This window comes from Tachysurus fulvidraco, chromosome 17, assembly GCF_022655615.1.
Source record: "Tachysurus fulvidraco isolate hzauxx_2018 chromosome 17, HZAU_PFXX_2.0, whole genome shotgun sequence".
NCBI classification, from domain to species: Eukaryota; Metazoa; Chordata; class Actinopteri; order Siluriformes; family Bagridae; genus Tachysurus; species Tachysurus fulvidraco.
The window spans coordinates 3,273,672-3,299,468 of record NC_062534.1 but is presented as its reverse complement, the minus strand read 5'-3'; the positions used below and the strand labels follow the sequence as shown (position 1 = coordinate 3,299,468).

The window sequence follows — 25,797 nt, the reverse complement described above, 5'->3', positions numbered from 1 at the left end:
TGTTTGGCCCCTGAGCAAGGCACCTAACCCTCACTTATATCAAAGTTATATAAAAAAAAAAAGCAAGTTGCTCTGAACAAAGGTGTTTGCAAAATACCATAAATATAAATGTAGGAGGGATTTAGGCAAGAGTATATTTTACACTCTAGCATCACCTGCATCTGTTGAATACTTCTTAAAAGAAGAAAAAGAGGAAAAGCTCATCTCATTCCTGACACTGCTCCCGTCTCCCTGAGATCTTTAAGCACTGCTTAACTGGTCCCAACATCACTTAGGGTACAACGTAGGTACACATCCAGACTCCTCTCTGTTCTGGCCCCTAGGTGGTGGAACGAGCTTCCCCAAGATGTCTGAACAGCTGAGTCACTGACTAACTTTTTTATGTCGCATTGGATAAGCTGTGAATGTAAATGTACAAGGACAAGAGTATGAGGCGAAGTATGAGGCCATGATAGATTAAGTAAGCATACAGAAGAACATTTGGGAAAAAGTGGGAGTGAGTGGAAGACTGTCTTCTCTACAGTCACTGAGGTTTATGAAGATGAATGGTTTGAAAAATGCATCAAATGTGTTCTAGTAATTCATTAAGATGGTGCTCTATGACATAAGCCACACATGATAGCGTTTTGAGGTATCTTTTAGTACTCAGGAGATTGAGGGGGTCCAAGAATAAGCCACAGTTTGGGGTGATTTAATATATAATCATATATAATATATAACATTTTGGTGTTGCTTTTAAGCATAAAAGAAATTTTAGGAATTAAAACAGGTATATATTGACCACTCTATAATATCGTACTATGTATGTACTACGTATGTAGACAGATGAATGTAAATGCAGTACTCTGGCTCAAATGTCCGTTGTTATATAAGGAAGACTTTGTTCAAACAACATGCTAGTGTGGGAAGATCAGTGTTGAACTTAAGTACAAATAACCCACATTTTCCATTCTTTCAACTTCACTACATATTCTAATTATATCTCAAGAGCACAATACAAATATAGAAATATGTGATGTAGATAGGTGGTTCAAAATATCTGCATATCATGTCTCTCTCTCTCTTTTTTTGTTTTTTTACAACCAATCACGTCATATTCTGGGCGTGTACAGTATCGTCTCAGTACAGACAACGGGAGTATAAATATAAACTCAAACAGTATTTCCTGTGCATTCACACTCTGTTAATGAATAACCAACACACACTGTATTATTCATGAAAAGTGAAAAATGACTTATTTATGGATTTTAATTTTGATTTTCTGCACCATGTGTAAGTACTTTAAACAATTTATTTCCATCTTATTTGATGTATTTCTAAACGTCAATGGCATCTATCACTCTAAAGCACTTTTGTGCAAGCTGTATGTCCTTTCTGTTATTTTTAAAGTGATTTTATCTGATGAATTATGATGAACAATTAATTACATTTATTACCTAGTTAATGCATTTGTTTTTTTTTTTAGGTTCAGTCCATCCTGGTAGACACTGGGTTACTGCACAAGCTGTCACAAAGCCACCAGTTAACCAGCTTGATAAAGAGCTCAGTGTGAATATCGGAAAGTCTGCTGTTCTGAAGTGTTGTGTTTTAGATGAAGAAGTTGGGTTGATGTCCTGGTTTAAGCACAAAAACAAAAAAAAACCTCAGATGATAGTAACAGTATTTAAAAGTGGAGGAGAAACTTTTCACACTGGTTTCCAAAAGTCTCGTTTTCGGATAGAAAGATCTTCAAACTGCTGCAAAATGATCATTTTAAAGCTCACTCAGTCTGATGAAGCCATGTACTACTGTGCAGTGACGAGACCCAACCTTGTGTTTGGAGATGGAACTTATTTACAAATTAAAGGTAGGATTCTGAGTTGATTCTGAATGTTTAAGCTCCTGGTTTAATGTAGTGATATTTTCCTGATGACTGTTAACATGTTCAACCTGGAAGATAAATAATATTGAAGTAGTGAAATGTTAACTGTGTTTTCTTCAACAACACTGAGTTACAGACTTTTACTAAGTGAATCCTGATCAATGTTTATAGGTGATTATGTTACTATTGCATCAGAAACGTCTACAGCAGCTCTGTGTGGTCATTCAGTGGTGTGTGAACCAACACTGCATGGAAACAACACTAACACTAACAACAACACACAGCAGAATGCACGTGAGATACTTCATAATCCAGGATTAATTAATGACCATTTATTTATACACATAATTTTGAAATTTTTTTTTGTACTAATCTAAATATAATGTGGTGAAATAACAGAATCAGAAATGATCAGATCTCTACATCGGACAGTGATCTTTTTGGGATCGGCTTTGGGTTTGTGCGCACTTCTGATTTTCTGTCTCACTTATTTCATTCTGAGAAGAAAAGGTGATAAAAGTAAGTGTTTTTGTCATCAGATAACAATTAAAATTATTTTTATTTTTATTAAAAACATTAATTTGTTACTGTATTCATAGTGAATGCTTCTATTGAAGATTCTCCAGGAACAAATCAGGTATGTGTACAAATAAATACTGATCTTTTCACCATTATTATTTTTATTATTATTATTATAATATGTTATTTTTTTTTCTGTAGATATCACTGTGTTTCCTTTTTTTATGATTCTCAGGATTAATTTTCCTGCTTATGAAATGCTTTGAACATTCAGATATTTCTCCTCATAATGTTCTAGATATAATTTATAGTCAGATTTCAAATATTTACACGGCAATCCCAAGCTTTTATTTTGATGTACTCCTCTGTTCTATATATTTAGTGTATATAATGTAATTACCCATATTGTGTAGTAATTACTGTGATCTCGTCCTCTTCTAAGTATTATTATTATTATTATTATTATTATTATTATTATTATTATTATTATTATTATTATTATTATTATTCAGGAATCTGAAGCTGAATCACTGAATTATGCGGCTTTGCAATTCTCCAAGAGGAAAACCAAAGCTGAAAAAAGAAAACCCGTCTCATCAGATGAGTGTGTGTACACCGATGTGAAATACTCTGTAAAATGTAGCAGAAATAATTCATAATCCATGGCAGAAAAATTAGATTTTTATTTACCTTGAGTATATTATGTAAATTGGGTAAATTTTTATACATGATGCTCTAACAGAAAAGTCTAGAATAATCATATATTTTGTTTATACTAATCTAATAATAAGATTTATATTTAAGTTGCATGAATTTTAGGTTTTTTTTTAAACTTAGATGTAGGTCTAGTTTTCAGGATTTATTTCTGTGTTCATGGTTAAATGAACTACTCATGTTTGTTTGTTTATTTATTTATTTATTTTTATGGAACTGTTATTACTTTTCACTGTTGATGTATTAACTTTAAGTGACATTGAACTTGTAAAAAATTCCAACTTGAGTGCTTTTTTTGTGTCCTTGTTTGTATGCTTAATTATTGTTAACAAGAAATGTAAAAAGGAATCCTGTTAAAAACATGATCTTTATTTTTGTGACTTTTAACAATAACATTGTTAAAGAGTGTTACAAAACCTTTTCAAAAAGGTTTTGAGTCAACATTAGTTTGTTTTATTCTCTCATCTCCAAAGACACTGAAGCTCGAGTGAAGCCTGTGACTGTAGTGAGGATGATTAAATCCAATAATATGTACATTTTGATATAAAAATACAACAATGGTAACTGATGTATTCTATCTTAATACTGAGCTTGTAAAGAACTGGCTTCTAAACTCTTTTAAGTGTGTCATTATTATTATTTTTTTTTATATTGTTGGATTCAATTGTTTTCCGTAATTGAACCAAAGTGAAACATCAAACAGCAAATATCAACATTTTCAGAAGTTAATCATTTACTGTGCAGTTCATAATTTTTATCATTCATTCATTGAGTATGGATTTTTTGTGCTTTCTCATTAAACAGTAAGTAAACACTAAAACATACACGGTTTTGACCATCAGATTACTATAAACAAAGATTACCAATGTGAACTATATAACACATTTTATGTACTGTAACAGAATAAATATGCTTAATGTGTGGCACCACTTTAAGAAAAAGCAAATAAAAATGATATGAGAGTATGAACCTCAATAAATAAAATAGACAAGTCTCTAGTTTCAGTAAAGATTTTTTTCACCTATAAAGAGGGCAATGCAACAAATATATGTGAAATAATTATTAAGAGGTATTAAAAGAAATCCTCTCCTTGAATCGCTACCTTATTGTGATGGAGGGGTTTGCATGCCTAGGAGCTATGTTTTCTGGGGCTCTCTGCCCCTGGTAGGGTCTCCCAAGGCAAACAGGTCCTGGGTAATGGGCCAGACAATGCGCGGTTCAAATCCCCCTTATGAGGAGCTTAAAACCAAAGTCCGTGATGTCGCCCGGTATGGCGCATCCGGGGCCCCACCCTGGAGCCAGGCAGGAGCTATGTTTTCTGGGGCTCTCTGCCCCTGGTAGGGTCTCCCAAGGCAAACAGGTCCTGGGTGACGGGCCAGACAATGCTCGGTTCAAATCCCAGTTATGAGGAGCTTAAAACCAAAGTGCCCGGTATGGCGCAACCGGGGCCCCATCCTGGAGCCAGGCCCAGGGTTGGGGCTCTCATGCGAGCGTCTGGTGGCCGGGTCATACCCCACAGGGCCGATCTCCGGTGGGCCCATCACCTGCAAGAGGAACGATAAGGGGCCGGTGCATTGTGGATTGGTTGGCAGTCAAAGGAGGGGGCCTCGGCGACCCAATCCACGGACACGGAATCTGGCTCTAGGGACATGGAATATCACCTCGCTGGGGGGAAGGAGCCTGAGCTGGTGCGGGAGGTTGAAAGATACTGACTAGAGGTAGTTGGGCTCGCCTCCACGCACAGCTTGGGCTCTGGAACCCAACTCCTCGAGAGAGGCTGGACTCTTTACTACTCTGGAGTTGCCCGCGGTGAGAGAAGCGGTGGGCTGGTGTGGGCTTGCTCATAGCTTCCCATAGACACCTGGAGGGGCATGATGGGGAGGAACGGCCCCCCCGACCTGAACTTGAATGGTGTTCTGTTATTGGACTTCTGTACTAGTCACAGTTTGTCCATATCGAACACCATGTTCAAGCATAAGGGTGTCCATCAGTGCACGTGGCACCAGGACACCCTAGGTTGATTGATGATCGACTTTGTGGTTGTTTCATGTGACCTCTGGCATAATGTATAAAGAGAAGGGTGGAGCTGTCAACTGATCACCACCTGGTGGTGAGTTGGATCCAATGGCTGGGGAGGAAGTTGGTTGGCTTGGGCGACTCCTGAGGCAGTTGATAGGTACTGGAGGGCCAAGCGAGCTTCAGCCCGGGTGATTGCGGAGACATACCTCCTCAGCCTCCCTGGAAAAGTCTATGCCAGGGTACTGGAGAGGAGAATTCGGCCAATAATCGAACCTCGGATTTAGGAAGAACAATGCGGTTTTAGTCCCGGTCGTGGAACACTGGTACCATCTCTATACCCTCGCCGGTTGCTGGGGGGGGGGGGGGGGGGGAGGAGCCTGAGCTGGTGCGGAAGCTTTAGAGATTCTGACTAGAGTTAGTTGGGCTAGCCTCCATGCACAGCTTGGCCTCTGGAACCCAACTCCTCAAGAGAGGCTGGATTCTTTACTACTCTGGAGTTGCCCGCGGTGAGAGGCGATGGGCTGGTGTGGGCTTTGCGTGATTGGGAAGAATGGAAAGAGTGTTGTTCTGTTATTGGACTTCTGTACTAGTCACAGTTTGTCCATAACGAACACCATGTTCAAGCATAAGGGTGTCCATCAGTGCACATGGCACCAGGACACCCTAGGTCGGAGATCGATGATCGATTTTGTGGTTGTTTCATGTGACCTCCGGCCATATGTCTTGGACACCCGGGTAACGAGAGGGGCGGAGCTGTCAACTGATCACTACCTGGTGGTGAGTTGAATCCGATGGCAGGGGAGGAGGTTAGACAGACTTGGCAGACCCAAACATACTGTGATGGTCTGCTGGGAAGCTTTGGCAGAGTCTCCGGTAAGAGAGATCTTCAACTCCCACCTCCAGCAGAGCCTCAACCAGATCCCGAGGGAGGTTTGAGACATTGAGTCCGAGTGGACCATGTTCTCCACCTCCATTGTCGTTTCCTTAGAGTCAACTGGGAAGTGGCGTCTCTAAACATGATATAGGTAACTCATTTAACATCGAAATGTGACTTGGGATGACATTTCTATATAATTTCCAAACACTCTCTATAGGACCATGGGCAGCTTTATAGAGACCCAGTTTCCCTCCTGTCTCAGAACAGGCCACTGAATGTGGATGGTAGATCTCTGTGCTCAAAATGAACTTTTTTGTCATTGATTAAACCAGACATTGTGCTATCCCATAGATATTCAACTGAACTGCTTAGACATGTTGTTTCCATATTCTGTGTGGATCCATTTCCATGGAAAGCCCTGAAGCAGAGGAAATGGAGACTGGACATACAGAGATCATCGGCAGAGCACTTTAGCAAGCAATTTGCAACTAAAGTATCTCTAAATTCACTATATGGTTAATTTAGTGGCAAATTGCTTGCTAAAGACCTTTGCTCAGATGATCTCTGTATGTCCAGTGAATCCCAGGTCCACCATCTGCCACTGTTGGGCCCCTGAGCAAGGCACCTAACCTTCACTTATATTAAATATATATATAAAAAAAACAACAAGTTGCTCTGAATAAAGGTGTCTGCAAAATACCATAAATATAAATGTACGAGGGATTTAGGCAAGAGTATATTTTACACTCTAGCATCACCTGCATCTGTTGAATATTTCTTCAAAGGAGAAAAAAAGGAAAAGCTCATCTCGTTCCTGAAACTGCTCCCTGCTCCCTGAGATCTTTAAACACTGCTCGACTGGTCCCAATATCACTTAGGGTACAACGTAGGTACACATCTAGACTCCTCTCTGTTCTGGCCCCTAGGTGGTGGAACGAGCTTCCCCAAGATGTCTGAACAGCTGAGTCACCGACTAACTTTTGTATGTCGCATTGGATAAGCTGTGAATGTAAATGTAAAAGGACAATGGTATGAGGCCAAGTATTGCCATGATAGATTAAGTAAGCATACAGCAGAACATTTGGGAAAAAGTGGGAGTGAGTGGAAGACTGTCTTCTCTACAGTCACTGAGGTTTATGAAGATGAATGGTTTGAAAAATGCATCAAATGTGTTCTAGTAATTCATTAAGATGGTGCTCGATGACATAAGCCACACATGATAGCGTTTTGAGGTATCTTTTAGTACTCAGGGGATTGAGGGGGTAAGAATAAGCCACAGTTTGGGGTGATTTAATATATAATCTATATTTTGGTGTTGCTTTTAAGCATACAATAAATTTTAGGAATTAAAACAGGTATATATTGACCACTCCATAATATCATACTATGTATGTACTACGTATGTAGACAGATGAATGTAAATGCAGTACTCTGGCTCAAATGACTGTTATATAAAGAAGACTTTGTTCAAACAACATGTTAGTGTTTGAAGATCAATGTTGAACCTAAGTACAAATAACCCACATTTTCCATTCTTTCAAGTTTACTTCATATTCTAATTATATCTCAAGAGGTGATTGGTATAAGATGTAGATGGTTAAAAATATCTTCATATAATGTCTTTTTTTTTTTTTTACAACCAATCACGTCATATTCTGGGCGTGTACAGTATCGTCTCAGTACAGACAACGGAAGTATAAATATAAACTCAAACAGTATTTCCTGTGCATTCACACTCTGTTAATGAATAACCAACACACACTGTATTATTCATGAGAAATGAAAAATGACTTATTTATGGATTTTAATTTTGATTTTCTGCACCATGTGTAAGTACTTTAAACAATTAATTTCCATCTTATTTGGTGTATTTCTAAACTTTCATGGCATCTGTTACTCTAAAGCACTTTTGTGCAAGCTGTATGTCCTTTCTGTCATTTTTAAAGTGATGTTATCTGATGAATTATGATGAACAATTAATTACATTTATTACCTAGTTAATGCATTAGTTTTTTTTTTTTTTTTAGGTTCAGTCCATCCTGGTAGACACTGGGTTACTGCACAATCTGTCACAAAGCCACCAGTTAACCAGCTTGATAAAGAGCTCAGTGTGAATATCGGAGACTCTGCTTTTCTGCGATGTTGTGTTTTAGATAAAGAAGTTGGGTTGATGTCCTGGGTTAAGCACCAAAACAAAAAAAAACCTCAGGTGATAGTAACAGTATTTAAAAGTAGTGGAAATACTTATAATAATGGATTCCATGAGTCTCGTTTTCGGATAGAAAGATCGTCAACCTGCTGCAAAATGATCATTTTAAAGGTCACTCAGTCTGATGAAGCCATGTACTACTGTGCAGTGACGTTACCCGACCTTGTGTTTGGAGATGGAACTTATTTACAAATTAAAGGTAGGATCCTGAGTTGATTCTGAATGTTTAAGCTCCTGGTTTAATGTAGTGATATTTTCCTGATGACTGTTAACATGTTCAACCTGGAAGATAAATAATAGTGAAGTAGTGAAATGTTAACTGTGTTTTCTTCAACAACACTGAGTTACAGACTTTTACTAAGTGAATCCTGATCAATGTTTATAGGTGATCATGTTACTATTGCATCAGAAACATCTAAAGCAGCTCTGTGTGATCATTCAGTGGTGTGTGAACCAACACTGCATGGAAACAACACTAACACCAACACAGAACACAACACAGGTGAGATGTCAGTGTTTTGTACTAATCTACATATAATGTGGTGAAATAACAGAATCAGAAATGATCAGATCTCTACATCGGACAGTGATCGTTTTGGGATCGGCTTTGGGTTTGTGTGCACTTCTGATTTTCTGTCTCACTTGCTTCATACTGAGTAGAAGCAAAGATGATAAAAGTAAGTGTTTTTGTCATCAGATAATAATTAAAGTTATTTGTATTTATAGTAAAATCACTAATCGATGTGTTTCTGTATTCATAGTAAATGCTTCTATTGAAGATTTTCAAGGAACAAAGCAGGTATGTGTACAAATAAATACTGATCTTTTCACTATTATACTCTATACTATAATATTTTATTTTTTTTGTAGATATGACTATGTTTCCCTTTTGAGTTTCTTTACTAATTTTCCTGCTTATGAAATGCTTGGAACATTCAGATATTTCTCCTCATAATAATTCTAGATATAATTTATAGTGAGATTTCAAATATTTACTCGCCAATCCCAAGCTTTTATTTTGATGCACTCCTCTGTTCTATATTGTTAGTGTATATAATGTAATTACCCACAATATGTAGTAATTACTATGATCTCGACCTCTTCTCAGTATTATTATTATTTTTCAGGAATCTGAAGCTGAATCACTGAATTATGCGGCTTTGCAATTCTCCAAGAGGAAAACCAAAGCTGAAAAAAGGAAACCCGTCTCATCAGATGAGTGTGTGTACACCGATGTGAAATACCCTGTAAGACATAACGTAGATAATTCATAACACAAGTGGCACTTTTATACTGTAAAAACAGTGAAAATATCTTGACTATATACTGAAAAAGTTTATTTAAAGAAGTAAATAAATGCAGACTTGAATTTTCCATATATTTCTAAAAGTAAAATTACATGCAAAAAACCCATAAAAACAATACAATATATATTTATTTATGTACAAATTTACAATATACAAAATACACAGTTTTGTTCTATTCAAGATATTGTTTTCGTGTTTTTTTTTTAAAATAAATCCTGATGTTTTCCCTCCACCATTATTTGTGTCGCATTAAATCATTTTATCAAGTGTCGTATTAAATTTATCCGATGTCAATGTTTCTGTATGACTCTGTCACTCTGTCTCTTTTTTTAAGACACGATAAACACATAAACATAATTCCGAGTTTAAATAAAAGTCATTTTCCATGTTTCTTGGTGTATTTTTTTTCTTTTTAAAAAAATGCTGCGATCTACATGAATTAAGGACAAGACTTGTTTTGTTCACTCACCTTGTGCTCACAATTACAGCACTATTGAAAGAAAACTGAATATCATGCTTTATAAATGGATTATTTCAGAGGGTCAGATGGTGGTTTAAAGTTTTCCTGTGGATATTAAGTTTGACAGCAGACATTAAAGACACAATAATGGAGAGCGATGTATTTATTCTTATACCCAATCTGTGAGAAAGCGTCCATCCGTAAGAATGTTTTCTTCTACAGCGTTTCTAAGTTTGATTTTTTTCGTGAATTTGGTGCCTTGAACACTTTACATCATCGAGAGAGAAAAATGAATCTTTTGAGCAACTTTGAGCAATAAAAATGATTGGTCCAGGTTTTCCAATTCACACTGCATTCGACTGTCATTTATTTATTGATTATAGAAGTTTTTTTTGGTGGTTTCTTTCTATCTTTCTATCTGGCCATCAGATTATTATAAAGATACAATACCAATTAAATTAAGATAAATTATTAAAAAAACAATGTCAGTAAGTGTAAATCTATTCCACACCTACTGTAGGCTTTAAGAGAGTCTGTTGGTTGCGGCTCACATGCTGCAGTACCTCTTACCAGATGCTAGTAGGCAGAAGAGACTGTGTTTAAGATGGATGGAGGTTGTGGTTTTTCTGCACGCTCTTCTCTTACAGTGCTGGAGGTAGAGTCCTGATGGGGGTGTTAGAGCTGTAACAGTGATGTTATAGATAAGATGGTGTCTTGAGTTTCCATGAAGGTCACAAAAGCCCTGAAGTAAAAGGAATGGAGACTGGGGACATTGAGATCCATCATCTGGACAGAAATCTTTAGGAAGCAGTTTGCTAACCGCTGGAACACTTTTGAAAATAAAGATTCTTAAGTGGTTCTTTGTCATTGTGTATGGTTCTACGAAGTACCTTTAAAGATCTGTGGAAAGTTTCTATATTGTTTTTATAAGCAAAAGATAATTTAGTTTATAAAAGTGTTCTTTATGACACTTAGAAAATTATTATTATTATTTCTTTTAAAGAACCATTTATTGAAACGAGTTCCCAGTAAGACTGCTTCTTCGTTCTGGACCTACCTGATCCATCCTGATGCTCTACCCTTGGATGGAGTCTCATCCCTTGGTGGTCATTTTGCTTGACACAGATCTGCATGGACAAACCGTGACCCATGGGACTGCTATGATTAGATGTACTCGTAGACTATCACACCGTCTCTGAACTGCTGTTTCGTCAGTCAGCTTTGTGCTCAGGTCTTCATCAGTCAACATTTGAAGACTTTGTTCAGGAATTAGTGTATCATTAGTTCCTCAGGAGCTCTTGGTTACACAATTCCACTGGACTATAAACTGTTGTAGAAATGACATTATTTACTTTGACATTATTTACAGTCCAGTGTCACCACAATGAGGGTGGTGACACTGGACTGAGTCTGGTTCCTCTCAAGGTTTTTCCTCATATCATCTCAGGGAGTTTTTACTCATTATGGATAAATGTTAGAAATAAATAGTCATTTAATTTATACTTTACAATTCTGAGTCTGTTTCTATGCTTCTTTAAAGCTGCTTTGAGACAACATCCATTGTTACATGCATACAAATAAATTGAACAGAATTGAATTAAAAGGTTCTTTGGGGAAATAAAAATGGACCTTCTGTGGCATCACTGTGAAAACCACTTTTGGTGTTATTCTGAGTGTAGACCCAAATCCTTCTACATCCATCAGCTAACTTATGTGCATCAAACAGACTTCTGCTATGGAAGAGTACATCCAGGAGGGTCTTAAGCAGGGGCTCGTTTGACAAACCACGTCACCTGCATCTGTTAGAAGGAGGAGAGAAACGATGAGTTTGCAGCATTGCACTGATAATTGTGAACATAATTATTTCACAAAGAAATCCCAGTGCTCTACTGTCAGGCCTTTAGTAATACAAACACATGTAAAAGGGCAACATTTGAACGTATCGTGTATCCTTTGACCGAGATGATCATTTCTTTAAGAGTGCAGTTAAAATAAACAACGGGATGTTAGTGTGTAGGACACGTGGACATACAAGTAAACCACAATTTCCAACTTCTCGTGCAATGTCTGCAACAACAAAACACAAATATGGAAATATGTGGAGGAGATGTAGGCGGATCAGATCGTTGTGCTTCCTTATCATGTCTTTTTATAAGTTGTTTCATATTCAGGGGTGTGCTCAAGACAACCTACCTATAGCGTGAGTATAAATTACAAAGCATGCTTCAAGTGCGTTCAAATATTGGTCTGAAAGGAGATACAAACACTGTGGAATTACAAATGAATTGAAAATGTCTGGTTTCTGGATCTTATTTATGACCTTCAGCACCATGTGTAAGTAATATGACCATCTTGTATTCATATGTATTACCTTTATGCAGCTGTTTGTAGAAAGACTTTCAACACTATCTACTATTTTAATAAATCTTTTTTTATAATAAAATCTAAATTACATTTTTATCAAATTAATTTCTAGATACAGATCATCTTGGTAGACACTGGGTTACTGCACAATCTCCAACAAAGCCAAAAGTTCATCAGCCTGATAAAGAGCTCAGTGTGAATATCGGAGACTTGGCGACTCTACAGTGTTGTGTTTCTGAAAATGTAGATAGAATTACATGGTTTAAGCAACCAAAGAGAGAAAAACCTCAGATGGTAGTCACGGTGTATAAAAGTGGTGGAGAAACTTTTCACACTGGATTCCAAGAGTCTAATTTTCGAATAGAAAGTTCTTTAAACTGCATCAATATGATAATTTTAAACATCACTCAGTCTGATGAAGCCATGTACTACTGTGCAGTGACGACACCTAACCTTGTGGTTGGAGATGGAACTCATTTACAAATTAAAGGTAGGATTCTGAGTTGATTCTGAATGTTTAAGCTCCTGGTTTAATGTAGTGATATTTTCCTGATGACTGTTAACATGTTCAACCTGGAAGATAAATAATAGTGAAGTAGTGAAATGTTAACTGTGTTTTCTTCAACAACACTGAGTTACAGACTTTTACTAAGTGAATCCTGATCAATGTTTATATGTGATCATGTTACTATTGCATCAGAAACATCTAAAGCAGCTCTGTGTGATCATTCAGTGGTGTGTGAACCAACACTACATGGAAACAACACTAACACCAACACAGAACACAACACAGGTGAGATGTCAGTGTTTTGTACTAATCTAAATATAATGTGGTGAAATAACAGAATCAGAAATGATCAGATCTCTACATCGGACAGTGATCGGTTTGGGATCGGCTTTGGGTTTGTGCGCACTTCTGATTTTCTGTCTCACTTATTTCATACTGAGGAGAAGAAAACCTAAAACCTCTAGATGTGAGTTTTACATTTGTCATCACATAAAAGAAATACAGATAAGTTTAATTCTTTTAAAACTACTAATTAATCTATCTCTAATTTATAGCTAACACTGCTGTAGAAGATTCTCCTGGAATTAGTCAGGTAAAAAATGTTTTTCCCCTACAGTGGTATTACTCATTTTATTATTATTATTATTATTATTATTATTATTATTATTATTATTATTATTATTATTATTATTATTCAGGAATCTGAAGCTGAATCACTGAGTTATGCGGCTTTGCAATTCTCCAAGAGGAAAACCAAAGCTGAAAAGAGAAAACCCGTCTCATCAGATGAGTGTGTGTACTCTGATGTGAAGCGAATATGATCATTGAATACATTCAATAAAAAACATATTTTTACTGTATTTCTGTCAGAAAGACTAATAAATGTGTTCCTGTATTTATAGTAAATGTTTCTATAGAAAACTGTCCTCAAATGAAGAATATATAAGATTCATATTCTAAATAGTGTCAATCCTATATTTTCTAAATATAATTTGTATATTCAGGTTTCACAGCTTTGCCATATAATACCAACCTTTTATTTTGATGACACACATATTCTGTGGTTATTACTGTGAGCTGGATTTCTTATGAAGTTTTTTTATTATTATTTTTTTCTTCTTCTTCTTCTTCTTCTTCTTCTTCTTCTTCTTCTTCTTCTTCATATTATTATTTTTTTAATTTTTATTTTTTAGAAATCTGAAGCAGGAACTCTGAATTATACAGAGTTGCAATTCTCCAAGAGAAAAGCCAAAGCCGAAAAAAATGAAAACTGGCTCATCAGATAATTGTGTGTATGCTGATGTGAAATAAATCTGTAACGTGTAATATAAATGATAATATAAATACACAAAAACATCATGATTTTAGGATTTTTCCACATATTTATTGTTATGAGTTGATATTAACTAAAATATAGTTTTATAAAATATTTAAAGATATTTAGTTTTTTTTACGTAACAAAATGTTCCCTTAAATATTAATCTTAAGCCTTTGAAACACATCACAACTACTTCTATAATTTTCATCCATCACTTTTTATTGACTACACACTTATACACTAGTTTCTTACTGCCTTCGCATTACAAATGAGTATATATTGTGCCATATTATACATTTTAGATGTACATATTATACAGACCTTAGATTATCAAATTTTTTTTTTTACCACTTAAGATTTTCCGATTAAACTTTATACCTCGTTGTGTTTGAAGCTATTCCTGTCAACTTCAGTAACCTTCACATCTTAATCTTGCACCATCACCTCAGACTTAACATGCCACTGGAACTGATAATTAAATGAACAAAGAAAAGACAATAAAATGTTCATTAAAACTAAATTAAAATTTATTATATAATATTTTTTCTAAAAAAAAAAAAAAGCAGTACAATCAAAGCCAAACATAGTGGGGCTGGGTCGTGCAAATTCATGACAACACACACTCACAGGGAGAAAAGTGTAGCAGCAAAAAACTGGAGTGTATTATCATAGAGTACCACATATAGAAAGGACGGAGTCACCAAATCTCTGCTATAATGGTGTACATCTTGAAGGACCTTAGACAGGGGGTAGTTTGCTTTTAGCTTCTTCAATAGACAAAAAGTTGGCATCTCATTTGTTGTCTACATAGTTTATTCACACGTTTACTACATACCTGGATCCACCAATGAAAAATGCTTTTGATTCAGCCCCTTAAAGCAGTAAACATAATCTTTCATAGATCATACCTGCATGTCTGCTCTGATTCTCAGGAGATCTCTGAAGCAGTGGCAGACGACCATGGGCCTAGAGATACTCTGTTGCCCACACACCACTGTGCTGTACAATATTCTTGTTTTGTGTTTGCTAGATTCAAGATCTCAGACAAAAAACAACAGCACCTTAAACCCCCTTCCATGACAATGTTGCCAATGTTGACATTTGAAATCACCAAAGCAAACACGCACCTTACCCAAATTTGGTGTCACCCGTGTTTTAGCTCCGCCCCACACATACATACTTAACCCAGGCACCTATTATGCGGAACCTGCTAGGGCAGCTGGCCGAGTGGATATTTTTATCAATAAATGAACTCAATGAGTGATACTATGGCAATACAGATGTGTTTTTGTAGTACTGTGTGTTGTACAATGAAAGGTTTAGCTCTGTTTCATGTGGAAAACGTTCAATTCTCTCTAGCGCTGGAAAGCTTCTTGCCTTATCATAAGCCTTTTTTTGCTTTTCGTTTTTTATCCACCATGTCAATGTTTCAATCGCTTTCTGCTAATGTCAGACATGCCCATATTGACAAGACACGCCCCTTTCTGCTCATTGGCTACCCGTTTGTTTTGTTTGTTGGCCCGACTCAGTTTTCTGAAGCATTTTTCAAACAACGTGCACCCCACCTTTAATGTATCACAGTTTCTACTCGTTTCACAACAGAAGAGGTCCTGGCTCTAGCAAAAACAACTGTTATTCTCACACACAGCGAATGCTAGGCTTTATCAAGTTGTTGAATAGCTATAAATAATTGCAATAAAATATCTCCTGACCCTAAACAATGCAATCATATTTCAGTAGTTAAATTGCCTGTGACATTCTTGTGCAATATTTGGAATGAAATCTTTTAAATGCAAATTTCTCTCTTTTTCACTTTTAGAGGTAACATTAGTATAAAATTCCTGAATTTAAATTTTTATGATATGTAAAATTAAGAAACACCTTTCAGTTCAGAAAACCTGGACACAAATGTAAGAATAATATTTATAGGATTACAATCCAGATGCATGAAATAACCCAGACAAAAGAAGGTCACGATGAACTTACACTTAAATACAGTACATGGTGTTTACTCAGTATACACTGATTACTCAGAACAAACTCATTTTTTTAAACGTCTCACAGAAACTCCTCTGATTACAAGCAAAGCTTTTCAACACTACCAAACACGAGAAACCTGATCAAAGATGTGTGATAGACATTAATCAGATTAATAGTAATCTAGGTTGTATACTTCAGTATAACACTTCAGAATAAACACAATTTGCAGCTTGGTCACTTTTCCTTGTTATTCTTTTGGTATTCTTCTTATTAAAATGTAAAGCAGAGTAATCCAGCTCCTCCGTCTCATGACCCTGTGATAATGAACATAAGAATAAAAAAAGAAAAGGAACTTTAAGTATTCTGGATCATGAGAGAGATTTTCTTTGTCATTGTTGTTATTTACCTGATTTGGTGTTTTCTCTACCACTGAATTCTGTTGATGTCTCACTGTTGAGGAAAAAATATACATATTCATGTATTTCAAATATATATATATATTTATGTGAAATTGTCATAAGTATTCACCCCTTTACATTTCTACAATTTGTATTGTTACCGGAACTTAGGATTATACAGAATGTCATAAATCAACACCAAATAGGAGAAAATCAGTATAGAGCGATAAAATCATTTACGGTTCTGAATGTTACAGACTCACCTCTGCATTGGCCACAGAGCCTTCTTTTAAAGATGATAAAAGCTTGAGTGAAGATCACAACCACACACAATGCCAATACTGAGAGGTAGATCACATCAGGGCTTAAAGATCTTCCTGAAAGACAATAAATATCACAATAAATTAACATATACAGAACAAATATGATACAGTGGTTATTAATGTAGACATAAAAACTTTCTGCATATTTATAACCAATGCTTATGTCAACAAATTAAAACTAACTTTAAAAATTACAAATGACATTTTTTAACCAACCATATTTTGGAAGGTTCTCCATCTGTATTCGTGTCCCGTTCCCGAAGATGATCTTCCCACACAGGAGCACAGCGCAGTAGTAAGTTCCAGTATCATTGAGGCTGAGGATGTTCTTGGAGAAGTTGTACACACAGGTGTGTGTAGAAGAGTCGATCTCACACTGATGGCTGCTGTTGTGATGAGTGTAAATGATCTGAGGATGGGATTGTGGTGGAGCAGCTCTGAACCAGAGCACTTGGAGTTCTGCTGCTCTGCTCTCAGAGAGAACCGAGCACTGCAGAGTCACTGAGGCTCCTGCAGGAACCGAGTCCGACACGCCGCGCTGCCACACACTCACTTTTACATCTCTGTCATCTGATCAGTGTGATATAGACAGAGTGAGATCTTAGTATGGACAATTTTTGTAGTTAGATTTTTATCATATGTACATTATACAGTTAAAAAGATATCCTTCAAAAATCTAAAATTTAAAAAAGTTTTCATGTTTGGTCTTTCATCTGTTCATTTTTCACCTAATAATAAACAAACAAACAAACAAACAAACAAACAAACAAATAAATAAATAAATAAATAAACAAATAAATAATTTTTTTTTGTTATTTGCTTCATTTTCAAATTTCATTTGTATAATTTTATTTCTTTAAATATTAGCATATTTAACATAATTTTTAAAGTACATTTTATAAAATAAATGATGTATTTATTTTTTGCCCTGCTTTTATTATTATTATTATTATTATTATTATTATTATTATTATTATTATTATTATTATTATTATTATTATTATTATTATTAAGTTTGCTAAGGGATGAATAGGGACATAAAATATTATACTCTCTGCCATGGTATAAGGTAAGACTCCAAACACAACATGTAAATCATGAACAATCTTGTAACTAGCCGGTGTGTACATCTGTATGTCGCAGTAAGAGAAATCCTCATACACATTAACCCTTGTATGTTGTTCGTATTTTTGTTACTAAGCCACTGTTTGTGGGTCTGGTGACCCGCTGCATTTTTGGCTTTTTAATTCAACACAATCAAAAATTTTATGTTAAAATACTCTACAGATGTTTACTTCATCCCAAATACAAGAAGTATAAACAGCATATGTGGTTAATATTTGCCTTTTACCTTTATTACATCACATTTTTTAATTAAAGTGCTACTCGTTTTTTGTTGTTTCTTAATAAAATGTAATAAAAAAAAGAAAATCGAATTTAAGTTATGATTTGGAAAAAATTTACAAGGAAGCAAAGTTTTTCAAAACTATTGATGTTTATGAATATGTGTCCCCCAGACCCGAACAACATACAAGGGTTAAACTTCAACACCTGTTTAACTTGTCAAATCTAAGACATATTTCTTAGCATTTGTAAGATACGTAATCATTTAATTTGAAACCATTTCTACATAAAACCCTAAGACTATACAATAAAAACCTTTGTTTTCTTTCAACCAACACATATTTTGTAATCAGGTTATTTTATACCACGTCTGTCCATCCAGCATTTTTAAAAATTGCAAAAAGAAAACAATACAATTCTATAAAAGTGCACATTTATTTATTAGCATGAAAAAAAAATGAATAAATAAGAATAACAATAAAATTAACGCATCTCACCTTTTTTTTGGCTGATTTTAATTTTATTTTTTATTTGGAGGCTGAAAATTTAAATTTTTAAATATTTAAATAAATATTATTTATATTATAATAAAGTATTAGTATTTATTAACATTTATAGAAAACCTTTTACCATACATATTTGATTTATTTAATTACCTGCTACAGCCAAGAAAGTTCCGTTCGATAGCGTAACATTCTCCAGCATACATTTTCCACAGTAGTAAAGTCCTTCATCTTCTTTTTTTATACGTGAAATTCTCAAAGAAATGCCGTTATTAGTCATCTCCATTTTATATCCTGACGTGTTGAATTTCGGAGACATTTTAATATCCTTATATATTAATCTTTCTCCCACTTTTTGAGGCATTTCTCCAACGCTTTCTTTGTACCAAACAACACTATCAGTCCTACGAATGTCTCCAAAAGGGCAGTTAAGAATTACATGTTCTCCAGACTTCACCGAGAGATACGATGGTCTGGAAAAATCCACAGCTTGAGCTGGAGCTAAAAAAAATTAATAAATTCATTTAGATACAATAGAACAAGAGAAATCAATTTCAAAGCTAGAAAGAATCACACATGTCTATAGGAATCAGACGTGTATCCAAATAAAATTTATTTGAAATAAAATGTCTATAAAACTTACATAGGTTGATAATTAAAATAATTATCCAGATTGGACTCATCCTCAGAGGTGAAATGATGTTAGAAAAAACAAACTAACGATGAAAGCACCAAGCTATTTTATACTGGAGACTGTCATCTGATTGGCTGAGATACAAGTCACAAGTCACATTCTATTTTTGGAACTCGTGGTGTCTGAAGAGTCTGTGGTGGAAAAAGAACACCCCCCCCCCCCACCCCCCAAAAAAAAACAGCAAAAAAAAAAAAAATCATTTAGAAGTGTTGTGACTTTATACAGAACTTTACATATGACTAAAGTAGGTAAATAGAGCTGAATTGAGGTAAAATGAAAATATGTGGTAAAGTCAAGCTAAAAACATCCATATTGTTTTTTACTTAAATATTATACAGCACTAGCATTTATCTAGGTGAGAGCAGATAAAGTCTTTCCAAAGTAGATAAAGATCTTGTCGGATCATTTTCATTACTGAATGTTAATAATACTCAATTCTGATTGGTCAGAAGGTGTTGGTTTCTTCTCTATAACAGAAGCTCTGACATTTGAGCGACTCATAAGGTCGGAGCCCCGCGACCGGAAAACACCTCAGTGTTGATCTGCTGAAGTTTTCTGTAAGATGTTTTTACAACATTTTTGGTCTCAAGTGTCAGCTCTCTGTATCATGCAGAGATAATTATTATATTCATATATAGATTATATTTATATCTATTTATTATCTATATTTGCTACATATGTCTGTACTGCACTACTGCTTTACACTTCTGGTTAGATGCTAACAGAATTTATTTGCCTTGTAATCATGTGCTGTGACCATAAAGGTGAATCTAATCCAATCTAATGTAATGTAATTTAATCTAATCCAATGTATTGTAATGCAAGGTAATATGTAACCCAATCTAACCTATTTCAATCTAATCTAATCTAATCTAATCTAATCTAATCTAAGATAATGCAATTCAATATAATATAATGTAATGTAATATGTAACCCAATCTAATATAATCTAATCCATTGTAATCTAATCTAATAAATAATGTAATGTAATGTAATGTAAAGTATATGTAATCCAATCTAATATAATCTAATCTAACCTACTCTAATGTAATGTAATGCAATCTAATTTAAACTAACCTAATTCATTCTAATGTAAGGTAATATGTAATCCAATCTAATATAATCTAATATAACTTAATCCAATGCAATGTAATGTAATCTAATATAATTTATCTAATCTAATCCAATGTAATGTAATGCAAGGCAATATGTAATCTAATTCTAATCTAATCTAATCCAATCCAATGTAATGTAATCCAATCCAATCCAATCTAATCTAATTTAAACTAATCTAAAAACTCTATTAACTCTGCTTCATCACAACACAATATTTGTCCAATTTCAGCATGTCATGTTGTGATTTATTCCTTATAAAGCAGGTGGAGTTATAATCTGATACTTCCTTTGTTCACTGACTAGCTATGTACTTTGTTAATTACTTTTCTTCTATACAGTAGTAGGGTTTCTAGAGACTGAAGACAAAAACATTCTATGACCATTAAAAAGAAAAAAGAAAAAAATCCCAAAACGTACTATAAGAAAGCTGAAAAGCCAAAAACTTTTCTTGTATGTTCTGGTTTCTGGTCTTCGTAGAGTAACATAAGATACTTCAGGCTTCCTTCTTCTCAAAATTAAACCACAGACTCCTCCCACTTATTCATACAAAAATATTACTCATTCATATTATATTATATTATATTATATTATATTATATTATATTATATTATACTGATGATGCACAAAGTTCCCACAAGATGCAATACTATGCTTTGGAATGCAAACAGAAACATGGGACAAACAGGGACATGAATAATCTCTTGATGCACAGCATTGCTAAGATACTTTCTGTGATAACCAGTGATACTTTTCTTCTTTAAAGACACAGTTTTAACACATAGTTGACTGACAGTGAGATGATTATTACAGAAAACTTATCTTTTCAGTCAGGTGTTTGTAACAGGACAGTGATGTGAAAATGTAAAAGATTTTATTACAAGTAATCCAGTATAGAAATGGGTGCTGTGTGTATGGTGGGCGGAGTTATTCTGGAAGATCACGTCCATCAGGATAGAAACATTTCATTCCAGGATAAAAGTTTTCAGGAAGAAGATGATGTTTAAATGAACCTTTTTACATAATGTGATGTGTGGCGTCAAATCATGCAAAAAAAAATAAAAAATAAATAAAAATACATAGAACAGCATAGAACAACAGATCCAGATTATTAATATCACAGAAACATTAAAGCTGGTCAAACAATTTCAGACACAATAATATTAAAGATTAATTTAAGTGAGAAATGGTGGAATATTTCACTTCAGTGTAAACACTGCTTTGAGATGGACCTTGATTTCCTCTGATTCTTTTAATTTTCCTTTCAATGAAATGTAATGCAGCATAATTCAGCACTACAGCATCATGAACCTGTATAAATAAATAAAATAAAAAAAATAAATTGTAAAATAATATTTTTTTTATTTATCTATCAATTTTCTTGACTAGGAGGTGAATTCAAATAAATAATATAATTTAATAAGACAAATTGCTGAAATTATTGAATCTACATCTTATACTTAATCATAAACTAATAAAGTGTAAAGTTATGAGAATAAAAATTCCCTGTAGACATGAACAAGTACCTGAGTGTTCGTCTCGTCAGTGTTTATCACGGCATCGTGCTGAATTCTCTCTGTGAACAAGAGTGAATGTAATGAAGATTCTCTTCTATAACGAGTCTGATTCATTCTGCACAAAGATCTGACACTGCTAACGTTTTCCTGATTCTATTTGAACACGATGGTCCCGAATCTAATAATAATAAGAACTGAATCTGAATGTTAAATAAGTGCTGAGGTCATTGTTATACGCTGTATGTATTAAAAATAAATGTACGCTGTTATATTAAACACTCACCTCTGTGTTGTGGACCGTTTTTTCTTTTACAGAGTAAAACAGTTTGAACAGAAATCAGAATCCCGCACATTACCAGCGCTGTTCCCAGACAGATCACTACAGGATTATAAGACGCTGCTTTAAGACACAAAAAAAATCATCAAATTATTGTCTGCATATGAGCATGGAATATGAAAAAAAGCATAGCGTGTTACATCACATAACAATGACATTTTTTAACCAACCATATTTTGGAAGGTTCTCCATCTGTATTCGTGTCCCGTTCCCGAAGACGATCTTCCCACACAGGAGCACAGCGCAGTAGTAAGTTCCAGTATCATTGAGGCTGAGGATGTTCTTGGAGAAGTTGTACACACAGGTGTTTGTAGAAGAGCCGCTCTCACACTGACGGCTGCTGTCGTGATGAGTGTAAATGATTTGAGGATGGGATTGTGGTGGAGCAGCTCTGAACCAGAGCACTTGGAGTTCTGCTGCTCTGCTCTCAGAGAGAACCGAGCACTGCAGAGTCACTGAGGCTCCTGCAGGAACCGAGTCCGACACGCCGCGCTGCCACACACTCACTTTTACATCTCTGTCATCTGATCAGTGTGATATAGACAGAATGAGATCCTAGTCTGAACATTTTAATAGATAGCTTTTTATCATGTGTACATTATACAGTTATTAAGGAATCCTTCAAAATCTATAATTGAAAAAGGTTTTCAGGTTTGGTCTATCATCTGTTATTGTATGATTAAAAAGGCTAATATATATATATTATTTTATACCACGTCTATCCATACAGCATTTTAAAATATTTTTAAAAAAAAGACAATACAATTCTATAAAAGTGCATATTTATTCATTAGTATGCATTAATTATTTTTTTTTATTTGAAAGTTTGTATTAAATTTAATATATATTTATAGAAAACCTTTTAACATACATATTTGATTTATTTAATTACCTGCTACAGCCAAGAAAGTTCCGTTCGATAGCGCAACATTCTCCAGCATACATTTTCCACAGTAGTAAAGTCCTTCATCTTCTTTTTTTATACGTGAAATTCTCAAAGAAATGCCGTTATCAGTCATCTCCATTTTATATCCTAACGTGTTGAATTTCGGAGACATTTTAATATCCTTATATATTAATCTTTCTCCCACTTTTTGAGGCATTTCTCCAATGCTTTCTTTGTACCAAACAACACTATCAGTCCTACGAATGTCTCCATAAGGGCAGTAAAGAGTTACATGTTCTCCAGACTTCACCGAGAGATACGATGGTCTGGAAAAATCCACAGCTTGAGCTGGAGCTAAAAAAAATTAATAAATTCATTTAGATACAATAGAACAAGAGAAATCAATTTCAAAGCTAGAAAGAATCACACATGTCTATAGGAATCAGACGTGTATCTAAATAAAATTTATTTGAAATAAAATGTCTATAAAACTTACATAGGTTGATAATTAAAATAATTATCCAGATTGGACTCATCCTCAGAGGTGAAATGATGTTAGAAAAAACAAACTAACGATGAAAGCACCAAGCTATTTTATACTGGAGACTTTCATCTGATTGGCTGAGATACAAGTCACAAGTCACATTCTATTTTTGGAACTTGTGGTGTCTGAAGAGTCTGTGGTGGAAAAAGACCCCCCCCCCCCAAAAAAAAAGCCAAAAAAAAAAAAATCATTTAGAAGTGTTGTGGCTTTACACAGAACTTTACATATGACTAAAGTAGGTAAATAGAGCTGAATTGAGGTAAAATGAAAATATGTGGTACAGTCAAGCTAGAAACATCCATATTGTTTTTTACTTAAATATTATACAGCACTAGCATTTATCTAGGTGAGAGCAGATAAAGTCTTTCCAAAGTAGATAAAGATCTTGTCGGATCATTTTCATTACTGAATGTTAATAATACTCAATTCTGATTGGTCAGAAGGTGTTGGTTTCTTCTCTATAACAGAAGCTCTGACATTTGAGCGACTCGTAAGGTCGGAGCCCCGCGACCGGAAAACACCTCAGTGTTGATCTGATGAAGTTTTCTGTAAGATGTTTTTACAACATTTTTGGTCTCAAGTGTCAGCTCTCTGTAACATGCAGAGATAATTATTATATTCATATGTAGATTATATTTATATCTATTTATTATCTATATGTGGTACATATGTCTGTACTGCACTACTGCTTTACACTTCTGGTTAGATGCTAACAGAATTTATTTGCCTTGTAATCATGTGCTGTGACCATAAAGGTGAATCTAATCCAATCTAATGTAATGTAATTTAATCTAATCCAATGTCATGAAATGTAATGCAATGAAATTTAATCTAATCCAGTGTAATGTAATGCAAGGTAATATGTAACTCAATTTAATCTATTTCAATCTAATCTAATCTAATCCAATCTAATCTTATGAAATTAAATCAATGTAATGTAATGTAATGTAATCTAATCTAATCCAATGTAATGTAATGTAATCTAATTCAATATAATACAATGTAATGTAATATAATCTAATCCAATTCAGTGTAATGTATTGTAAGGTAATATGTAATCTAATCTAATCTAATCCAATGTAATGTAATCTAATTCAATCTAATTTAATCCAATGTAATGTAAAGTAAGGTAATATCTAATCCAGTCTAATCTAATCTAATCCAATCAAATCCAATCTGATCTAATCCAATTCGAAGTATTATAATATCAGGTAATATGTAATCCAATCTGATCCAATCCAATCTAATCTTACCCAATCTAATCCAATCCAATCTAATGTAATGTAATGTAATAAATAATGTAATGTAATGTAAGGTAATATGTAATCCAATCTAATATAATCTAATCAAACCTAATCCAATGTAATGTAACGTAATATAATGCAATGTAATCTAATGTATTGTAATGTAAGGTAATATGTAATCCAATCTAATCCAATCCAATCTAATCCAATGTAATGCAATGTAATCTAATCTATTCTAATCTAATCCAATGCAATTTAATCTAATCTAAACTAATCTAATCTAATCTAATAAACTCTAGTAACTCTGCTTCATCACAACACAACATTTTTCCAATTTCAGCATGTAATATTATGTAATATTGCTTTATATGTTTTATTCCTCCTTCCATCTTCTCAACATTAAACCACAGACTCCTAACACTTATTCATACAAAAATATTACTTATTCATATTATATTATATTATATTATATTATATTATATTATATTATATTATATTATATTATATTATATTATATTATATTATATTGATGATGCAAAAATATCCCAAAAGATGCAATACTATGCTTTGGAATGCAAACAGAAAGCAGGGAGAAGAATACCCATACTCAGAATTCATTCTCTGCATTTAACCCATCCAAAGTGCAGTGAACACACACACACACTGTGAACACACACCCGGAGCAGTGGGTGATCATCAGTGACACTTTTCTTCTTTTAAGACACAGTTTTATCACATAGTTGACTGACAGTGCGATG

The 25,797-nt window shown here is 34.4% G+C and overlaps 3 protein-coding genes and 2 long non-coding RNA genes across 9 annotated transcripts in view; 3 read left to right on the top strand and 2 right to left on the bottom strand.

The window, feature by feature from the left end:
- The window catches only part of LOC113645983, a 31,659-nt gene extending 21,797 nt beyond the window's left edge, over positions 1-9,862 (top strand). For 2 of the 4 annotated variants that reach the window (XM_047802146.1, XM_047802144.1), the window contains exons 5-6: positions 8,961-8,998; positions 9,327-9,862. In XM_047802146.1, coding sequence (XP_047658102.1) covers positions 8,961-8,998; positions 9,327-9,473 — 185 coding nt within the window. In that variant the 3' untranslated portion in view covers positions 9,474-9,862. Of the gene's footprint in view, positions 1-8,596; positions 8,877-8,960; positions 8,999-9,326 lie in introns of those variants that run through there. The other 2 variants (XR_007138251.1, XR_007138250.1) reach the window with 2 other exon arrangements.
- LOC113645985 lies at positions 2,027-4,011 on the top strand. The gene is made up of 3 exons (XR_003441341.2): positions 2,027-2,380; positions 2,461-2,498; positions 2,893-4,011. It is a non-coding gene; the product is annotated as an uncharacterized LOC113645985 (long non-coding RNA).
- A 3,352-nt stretch (positions 9,863-13,214) lies between the features above and the next one.
- On the top strand, positions 13,215-13,606 carry LOC113646039. Its single transcript, XR_007138256.1, has 3 exons — positions 13,215-13,304; positions 13,393-13,430; positions 13,537-13,606. It is a non-coding gene; the product is annotated as an uncharacterized LOC113646039 (long non-coding RNA).
- Positions 13,607-14,701: 1,095 nt separating this feature from the next.
- LOC113645974 lies at positions 14,702-19,443 on the bottom strand. Of its 2 annotated transcripts, XM_027151955.2 has the most exons (6): positions 19,348-19,443; positions 18,858-19,205; positions 17,074-17,427; positions 16,798-16,911; positions 16,543-16,586; positions 14,703-16,450 (listed from the first exon to the last, which is right to left on the bottom strand). In XM_027151955.2, exons 1-6 carry the CDS (start codon positions 19,385-19,387, stop codon positions 16,331-16,333), a joined length of 1,020 nt encoding a protein of 339 aa, XP_027007756.2. In that variant the 5' UTR covers positions 19,388-19,443; the 3' UTR covers positions 14,703-16,330. The 2 variants fall into 2 exon arrangements, with proteins under 2 accessions (XP_047658083.1, XP_027007756.2); XM_047802127.1 differs by having other exon boundaries at positions 14,702-16,586.
- Positions 19,444-21,405: 1,962 nt separating this feature from the next.
- On the bottom strand, positions 21,406-25,644 carry LOC125139267. The gene is made up of 6 exons (XM_047802613.1): positions 25,641-25,644; positions 23,258-23,605; positions 22,536-22,889; positions 22,312-22,428; positions 22,038-22,087; positions 21,406-21,822 (listed from the first exon to the last, which is right to left on the bottom strand). The coding sequence occupies exons 1-6, from the start codon at positions 25,642-25,644 to the stop codon at positions 21,682-21,684; spliced, it is 1,014 nt and encodes a 337-aa protein (XP_047658569.1). The 3' UTR covers positions 21,406-21,681.
- Positions 25,645-25,797: the final 153 nt, after the last annotated feature.